The sequence below is a fragment of the Drosophila suzukii genome, chromosome 2R (genome assembly GCF_043229965.1).
Source record: "Drosophila suzukii chromosome 2R, CBGP_Dsuzu_IsoJpt1.0, whole genome shotgun sequence".
NCBI classification, from domain to species: Eukaryota; Metazoa; Arthropoda; class Insecta; order Diptera; family Drosophilidae; genus Drosophila; species Drosophila suzukii.
In genome coordinates, this window is record NC_092081.1 from 3,188,150 (window position 1) to 3,196,628 (window position 8,479).

The 8,479-nt window shown below is 50.1% G+C and overlaps 3 protein-coding genes across 4 annotated transcripts; 2 read left to right on the forward strand and 1 right to left on the reverse strand.

Annotated features, from left to right (window-relative positions):
* Positions 1-77: 77 nt before the first annotated feature.
* Positions 78-1,618, forward strand: LOC108019850 (protein lifeguard 2). The gene is made up of 6 exons (XM_017087888.3): positions 78-293; positions 351-495; positions 553-678; positions 790-939; positions 991-1,237; positions 1,477-1,618. Exons 1-6 carry the CDS (start codon positions 166-168, stop codon positions 1,515-1,517), a joined length of 837 nt encoding a protein of 278 aa, XP_016943377.3. The 5' UTR covers positions 78-165; the 3' UTR covers positions 1,518-1,618.
* Orc3 (origin recognition complex subunit 3) lies at positions 1,553-4,325 on the forward strand. Its single transcript, XM_017087887.4, has 4 exons — positions 1,553-1,731; positions 1,789-2,586; positions 2,829-4,066; positions 4,135-4,325. Exons 1-4 carry the CDS (start codon positions 1,705-1,707, stop codon positions 4,229-4,231), a joined length of 2,160 nt encoding a protein of 719 aa, XP_016943376.3. The 5' UTR covers positions 1,553-1,704; the 3' UTR covers positions 4,232-4,325.
* A 146-nt stretch (positions 4,326-4,471) lies between these two features.
* ValRS (Valyl-tRNA synthetase) lies at positions 4,472-8,227 on the reverse strand. Of its 2 annotated transcripts, XM_065863942.2 has the most exons (6): positions 8,152-8,227; positions 7,887-8,097; positions 7,583-7,750; positions 6,264-7,526; positions 5,042-6,071; positions 4,472-4,974 (listed from the first exon to the last, which is right to left on the reverse strand). In XM_065863942.2, exons 2-6 carry the CDS (start codon positions 8,070-8,072, stop codon positions 4,472-4,474), a joined length of 3,150 nt encoding a protein of 1,049 aa, XP_065720014.2. In that variant the 5' UTR covers positions 8,073-8,097; positions 8,152-8,227. The 2 variants fall into 2 exon arrangements, with proteins under 2 accessions (XP_065720014.2, XP_070851020.1); XM_070994919.1 differs by lacking the exons at positions 7,583-7,750; positions 7,887-8,097; positions 8,152-8,227 and adding an exon at positions 6,171-6,188 and having other exon boundaries at positions 6,264-6,947.
* Between the last annotated feature and the right edge of the window lie 252 nt (positions 8,228-8,479).

Consider the following 8,479-nt stretch of genomic DNA (forward strand, 5'->3'; position numbering starts at 1 on the left):
AATTTGTAAATATTTGTGAAAGTTAGACAAGATTCTTTGTGATTAATCCCAGGTCCTTTCTAGTTATGAAACTAATCTAGTACACATTCTTTAGTACTCATTTTTTATTTATTACAGAGACTAGGCTGCCTCACAAACACAAAAAACACGAAAAAACAGCTAACGATGGCAGACATTCCGGAAAAAAGTGTATACTACAAAAGGGAAAGACGAAAATTCGCGCTGATCACATATCTTCTGACCGCGATATTTTTGATCGTTGCGCTGTTACAGTGGGTTCTTTTTTCCTTTGTGTACGTATATTCCGGGTCCTTCCATCCGCCCTCTTCTTACCTTCTATAGATTTTCAGAGGCATATTAAGATTATTTTTTACTTTACATTATTGGGTGAGCTGCATTTTCTTTGGATTGGGCCTTGTACTCCTAGTATTTTTCATATTCTTCGAGGCATTGCGTTTCAATAAAACGGTAAATTGGTTGTTTGCTGTGCTAATTGTAAGTTCGAAATTCGATTCGTAAAGCTAGTTTAAAAGCCTATTTTATGTTTTTCAGTTCGAATGCATCGTTTTGGGGATCGCACCGTTGGTTGCTCGCCACTACAGGTATCAATTCCTATTTAGCTTCCTCATATGGACCCTGGCTTTGGTCATCTTTATTCTGTGCGGTTCCTTCCTACCGGTAAGCAGGTTTACTGACACGCTCCAACTTAATTATTTTAAACCGAAAGATCGCCTGAACTCGTTTAAAACTTGTCGAGTTTTGAAAGTTGTATACGTTTTTATCCCTAAGCTTGATCTGACTTTGGATGTCGTGGTCTTATTTGTCCTCGCTGTGGTGTCTATTATTGGAGCCATATACTTTGTGATGCTTTACATCGTCGCTAACGTCCCCTATTCATTTATCATTGCTCGTGCCTTCATCGTCATCAGCATACTAATGGTTGGTACAAGAGTTACATATGTCGATCCTTTATAAATATTTTCTTTACAGTTCGTGATGTATCACGCGCAGATAATTAACGGTGGAAGGTTTGCCGAAATGCGCACCAAGGACTATTTCCTGGCAGCAATTATATTGTTTCTCGATTTCCTGCTCCTCTTCCTTTTCTCGTTCCAAATGGCGCCAAAATGGTCTGATTTGTGTGACAGCGAATGGAAAAACAATTTGGTGCTGTTCAAAGAAACAACTACGTCCCGTCCCATTCTTTGGTGGCATACGTGGACGTGGTCAACGGAGGGTAAGTACTCGGAAGCTCTCCTAATATTCTTAAAAACAATCAAACTTTCAAAAGGAAAGCGTTAGAATAGACCTAAGTATTTTTATAAAAAAAAGGACCAAATTTGTTCTGTATAAAATTAAGTACCTGCACACCTGTACATTTTAAATTAGTTTCAGTCTTGGATGTTGTATGGAAAACGGGCAATTATTAAAATACTACTAACTGTATACATTTCTGTGCTCCCCGATACTTTAAAGATTCCGCCTTGAAACACAGCACTGAAGAATATGCCCCCTAACGCCGTTATCCAACACTACCGCCAGTTGGCGCCAAACACACAGCTGCCAGCTGATTTCGTATCGCGTTCCTACCGGTGAAGAAACTTTAATTGGCACAGAGCTGACCTAAACAAATAAATAAACTCGGCACGGCGACTCCAAGAAGCTACGACAACGAGGCGCAGTCAGTTTGATAGATAGCCAGCAATGGATCCCACCATTTCCGTGTCCAAGGTGAGTGGGATAGTTTTTAAAGCCGCTTGGGTTCACCATGTATTGCTTGCTTCCCAGGGATGTTTTGTCTACAAAAATGGCGCTACGAGAGCCGGCAAGAAGGCGGCCGGCAAGCGGAAGCGCCCTGCTCCGGGATCGAGTAGCCTCTTGAGCCAGGATGTGGTGCAGCAGCCCTTCTATGCGGAATACCGCAACGCCTGGAACCAGGTGAACGACCACATTGCCGATCTGCAGCAGCGCAGCTATGCCCGCACTCTGGAGCAGCTGGTTGACTTTGTGGTTGACCAAGGGCTGTGCACCACTATGGACGAGGTACTTCCCACCGCCGCCTTGCTAACCGGCATCAATCAGCCGGATCACCTTAGCCAGTTCACGGCGCTCACCCAAAGACTCCATGCCCAGCGGGCTGCAAGGGTCTGTGTCCTACAGTCGCGGGATTGCGCCACCCTCAAGGCTGCCGTAGAGTCCTTGGTCTTCGGGCTCGTAGAAGACGATGCGGAGGCTGAGAACGTCGATGAGGAGGATGAGGACGTGGCGGAACGGGATCGCAAGCGTCTGCGTCGTTCGCAGTGCACCATTAAGCAGCTCAAGTCCTGGTATTCCAACAATTTTGACTCGGAGCGAAAGCGCCGTCAGCTGGTAGTCATCTTGCCCGATTTTGAGTGCTTCGGCGCCAGCGTCCTCCAGGATCTCATCCTGATCTTAAGTGCCCACTGCGGGGCACTGCCGTTCGTCCTGGTCCTGGGAGTTGCCACGGCCATGACGGCGGTGCACGGTACTCTGCCCTACCACGTCAGCAGCAAGATTCGCCTGCGGGTCTTCCAGACTCAGGCTGCCCCCATGGGCCTAAACGAGGTAAGTTGGTTGCTACTCGTCAAAAACGATTTTTGGAACTGAGCATTGGCAGTCCTCTAATACACAGATAATAGTTGTAGGATGTACGTTTATTTTCATTTTAGTTAGCAGAGTAAAGGCATCAATGTAAAGAGTTCATACAAATTTTGGTAGACTATGCTTCGAAAAAGTCTATATAGTTCACCGTTCCCAACGATAGCCCATGTTATTTAATTTCAACCCGTTTTCTGAACAACTTCTAGGTGCTGGATAGAGTTTTGCTGTCGCCCAAGTACGCTTTTCACCTCTCGGGAAAGACCTTCAAATTCCTGACCCACATCTTCCTGTATTACGACTTCTCCATCCACGGTTTCATTCAGGGCTTCAAGTACTGCCTGATGGAACACTTCTTTGGTGGGAATGCGTATGCGCTCTGCACCGATTACAGCAAAGCCTTGGGGTGCATTAAGCAGCTGACCCACGAGGACATAGAGACCATCCGACGGCTACCCTCGTTTCGGCCGTATGTCGAGCAGATCAATGATTGCAAGCGCATCATAGCCGTGCTTACCGACGACGACTACCTAAAGAAGAAGCTGCCGCAGCTGCTGCGCGACTGCCTGCTCCACTTCCTGCTTTTTCGCAGCTCGCTGGAGTTCCTCACGGAACTGGTGGGGGATCTTCCGCGCTGCCCTCTGGGAAAGCTGCGTCGTGAGTTGTATGTAAACTGCCTTAACCGACCGACCATCACAACGCCGGAGTACAAGGAGTGCCTGCAGATGCTAAGTTTTTTGTCAAAGGAAGAGTTTGTGGCCAAGGCAAACCGCTGCCTGGACAGAACCGAGCAATTCCTTGCTGAAGAGATAGCCCCCCTAGAACTTGGCGAGGCCTGCATCGCTGTTTTGCGACCACAGCTGGAAACTATACGCCAATCAGTGGCCGATGTGGTAAGGGCAACCATGGCGACGATTACAACGACATCGCCCGACGAGGCACGTCCGGCCACAGATCATCTGACTCAAGTGGCTTCTCGTCAGGAGCTCAAGGAACAGCTGTTGCAGCGTAGCAAGGAGGACAAGCACCGGCATCAGCAGAATACTCCTACCACTCAGTTCGCTCGGGCTGTGCAGAAAACCCTACATCTCATCGAGACACTTTTCGTCCAGGACCATCTCCGCCCGCTGCAGGATGCACCTCCTATCCACGAACTGTTCGTGTTTAGCGACATTGCCACCGTGCGCCGAAACATAATCGGAGCCCCTCGGGCGGCGCTGCACACTGCCCTGAACAATCCGCACTTTTACATGCAGTGCAAGTGCTGCGAGCTTCAAGATCAGTCACAGCTGGTCGGCACTCTACCCGATCTCTCCGTGGTATACAAGCTGCACCTGGAGTGCGGACGAATGATAAATCTCTTCGACTGGCTGCAGGCCTTCCGATCTGTGGTGAGTGGCAGCGACAACGAGGATGCGGCCCAGGAGCAAATCGATCCACAGATCCAGTGAGTACCACATCTAGATTCATTTTGTAATAGCTATTGATTATCATTTCCGTTTCATCCCAAATTAGAGCCCGCTTCACACGAGCAGTAGCCGAATTGCAGTTTCTAGGGTACATAAAGATGTCGAAGCGCAAGACGGATCATGCCACCCGATTAACCTGGTAGCTCGAGATATGAAGAACCCAACTCCTTTAGTGAATGTTATTTTTCTATTTATTGGGGAACATGTGTGGGACGTAATAAATAAATACAAGATCAATCGAGTTGTCTATTCTGTTCAAAGTTCATAGTGTTTTCGCGAGTGAGCCGTATCTGTAAATTTTTAAGTTAAGACCTGCAGCTAGCGAGCCAAGCGCGCTGAAATATCAATTACCAGTGTTCCCGACTAGCGGTTACCGTTCCTGCTCACATCAGTTTCAGTGTCTCGATGGCGGCAGCGATGCGTTCGATCTCTGCCTGCGATTCGGAGAGCTTCGTCTCGTTGGCCTCCCTCACATCGATAGGAACCTTTGTGGCGTAGTCGGCGGCCTGGATTGCCTGAGTGAGCTTGCCCACCGTCTGCACTAGCTGGTCGCTCTTCTTCTGCAGCTTGGCAATCTCCTTGTCCGCCTCCACGAGTCCCTTGAGCAGCAGGTGCACTTCGCACTGCCCTGTCACAGTCAGGATGGCGCAGCCCGGTGGTGCTGGGCTGTCGAAAACCACCTTGGAGCAGTAGGAGATTGTGGCCAGATCGCTGGCGTAGCGTTTGAGTATTTCACTGGGTACCGTATCTGTGCAAACTATGTAAACCTCTGTCTTAACCTTGTTCGGCAGATTGTAATCGGATCGGGCGGAGCGGATGATGCGCGCAGCCTTCTGTACAAATTCCACGTCCGTCTCAATTTTTGTGCTTCGCCAAGATATATTACCTAGGATGAGAACAGAAGTTGTAAGTGGGATTTTGTATGGCCTTTAAAACGCAGATGATAGTCTTACTTGGATAGCTGGCCACACAAATGCTGGGCGCGGGATTGGCCCTCGGCAGCCGCTGGTAAAGTTCCTCCGTGATGAAAGGCATAAACGGAGAGAGCAGGCGCAGACCAAAATCTAGGCACACATAAAGGGTGCGCCTGGCGGCGGCTTGCTGCTTCTCGCTGCCGCTCTGGAAGATCGGCTTCAGACACTCCAAGTACACGTCACACAGGTCGTAGAGCCAGAATGCGTAGCAAGCGCTTGTAGCAGCTGCAAAATCATATGTCTCGAAGCCGGAGTTGCATGTTTCGATGGCCGATGCCAGTCGCGACAGAATCCAAGCATCCATCTGGTTGATCGCGTCAGACGCACTGAGTTCTGTGTCGAACTTCTCAGAGCCGGTGAAATATAGCAGGGCGAACTTTGTGGCGTTCCACAGTTTGTTGCAGAAGAAGCGATATCCCTGGACGCGGTTAATGTCCAGGTTTATGTCGCGCGCCTGCGTAATGTAGGCGCACAGGGCGAACCGAAGGGCATCCGAACCACACTCGGGAATTCCCTGCGGGTAGTCCTGCTTTTGCCCAGCCTTGGCCTTTTCGATCTCGCGAGGATCCAGGTTGGAGCCTACAAGTTGGGCATTGAGCCCCTCCAGGGTAATGCCACAAATGACGTCCATCGGGTCGATAACATTTCCCAGGGACTTGGACATTTTGCGACCATGCGCGTCCCTCACCATTGGGTGCAGATAGACTTCCTTGAACGGCAACTTGCCCAGCAGCTTCTGGCCAAAGAACACCATGCGAGCCACCCAGAAGAAGAGAATGTCATGACCCGTCTCCAACAGCGATGTGGGATAGAAGGTCTCCAGATCCTTGGTTTTGTCTGGCCAGCCAAATACGGAGAAGGGAAAGATGCCCGAGCTGAACCACGTGTCCAGGACATCTTCGTCTTGCTTGAGTACGATCTTGCTGGCGTCCACTCCGAACCGTTCGGCTGCCTTGTCCAGAGCTTCTGCCTCGCTGCGGGCTACGATCCAGTACTGCTCATCATCGTTCTAAAAGGGAAGACAAGTACAACCTTCTAAGTAAATCTACATCAGAATTGATCATAGAAATCATCGAATCTCAATCTTAAAGCGCTACTTTGTACGCACCACTCTTCCTTGTTCAGACTGAGAAAGCGAACAGTACATTTACACAAAGGTATTACTCAGAGATAAAACCAGGTCCCTATGCGAATAACTTACCGTTGCCGTTTTGATTGAGGGGTCGCTGAAGCTGACATGGTAGGCCGGAATTCGGTGGCCCCACCACAGCTGCCTCGACACACACCAGTCTCGGATACCGTCCATCCAGTGGTACCACGTCTTAGTGTGGTGCTCCGGAATGATCTTCAGCTCGCCGGAGCGCACGGCCTCCGTGGCTGAGGCGGCCATGTCAGAGCAGCTAACATACCACTGGGGCTTGATCAGGGGCTCCACAACATCCTTGGAGCGGCTACAGATGGGCACCACCATTGGATTGTTCAGAGTTTCGCGGTAGAGGTTCAAGGCCTTCAGCTTTTCGAGGATCTTCTTGCGGCACTCGAATCGCTTCATGCCTGTGAACTCGCCGTAGTCTCCGATAATAAAACCGTCGTCGTTAAAAATGCTAATGAAGGGCAGGTTGCAGCGCTTGCCAACCTCGTAGTCGTTAGGGTCGTGGGCCGGAGTGATCTTAACGGCTCCCGTTCCGAAGGCAATGTCCACGAATTCGTCGCATACGATCGGCAGGCGTCGCGTGGAAAAGGGATGGATTACGAACTTGCCGTGCAGGTGCTTGTACCGCTCGTCCTGGGGATGCACAGCCACAGCCGTATCGCCCAGCATCGTCTCAATACGAGTGGTGGCTACAATGATCTCTTCGTCACTGCCCTCCACCTTGTATGCGAACTTAATCAGTACACCGAACTCCACCTTGTCCTCGTATCCGGGAATAGACAGGAAAGTACGACCTGGGATATCAATTTTGTCCACCTCGATGTCCGATATGGCCGAGCGCAGCGTGCACGACCAATTGACCAGCCGGGAGCTGCGGTAGATGCTGCCCTCCTCGTGCAATCGGACGAAAGCCTCGGTCACGGCGCGGCATAGCTTTGGGTCCATGGTGAAGGCCACTCGCGACCAGTCGTAGGAGGAGCCCAGGCTCTTCAGCTGGTCATAGATGCGGCCGCCCTTTTCCTGGCGCCAGTCCCAGATGCGCTCGATAAACTTTTCGCGTCCGAGGTCGTGCCGAGAGAGCTTCTCTTCGCGCCACAGCAGCTTCTCCACGACCACCTGAGTGGCGATACCAGCGTGATCGCAGCCAGGCACCCATAGGGTGGTCCGTCCCTTCATGCGGTGGTACCGCGTTATTGCGTCCTCGATGGAGTTGGTCAGGGCGTGCCCTAAATGCAGGGATCCCGTCACGTTGGGGGGCGGAATGATCATGACAAACTTGCCATTGGGATTGGGGGCGTCAATCGATGCGCGCTAAAGGATACGTCAAGACTAGAATAAAGACATGGCCAAGATGTGACTGGACTCACTCCGTACTCGGGCGTGAAGAAGCCCTCCTTTTCCCACCAGCTGTACCACTGGGCCTCCACATACCGTGGACTGTAGGCATCCGGCAAGGGGCCACTCAGATCCTTCTTCTCCCCGGGCGCCGTTTGGGCACTATACACGGCAGCCTCTTTCACCTCCTTGGTGCGCTTCTGCAAAGGGTGGTATTTGGAGAAAGACATTAGCTTTCACCAGTAACAATAAGAGCAATTACTGCCTCTCACTTGGCCACATAACCTCGTTTCGAGACCTTTTTTGGGGGGCTTTGGAGGGGTATTTGGGACTCACCTCGGGCTTCTCCTTCTTGTCGCCCGCGGCTGGTGCAGCCGCCGCCTTCTTGTCCAACTTCGCCTGGAGCTTCGCCAGCTTCTCGGCCTTTAGACGCTCCTTCTCCAGTTGCTTTGCCGTCTTGGGAGGATCACCTCCGGCTCCTGCTGAAGCACTGACATCGTTCTGCTGCTCAGCCTCGGGCATTTTTCGGGTGTTCGCAGGTATAAATCTGGTTGGCTTAACCGTAAGTCAAGTGATGAAATGAACGGCATACATTACTCACATGCAGTTGGACTGGAGTCGCAGAAAAAACAGATGAAAACGTGTGCAGTTTAGGACCAGGGTTGTCGAGTTCGTTGCTTAAATTTAAACGCTTATAAGTTTTTTTGTTTAAGTTTGGGCCTAATATTTACCTTTTATGTAAGAAATTAAAATTATTTTGTTTTTTATCCAGTTAAACTTATGGTACTATTATGTTAATTGTGATTGCGTTTGGAAAATATTGAGCATTCATAGAGCATATCAATGCTAACACCCATGCATACTGTTTGTTTAAGTCAAAGCTTTGAAAACCTTATAGAGATATTGAGGGATTGTTCTTTTCGCCGCAA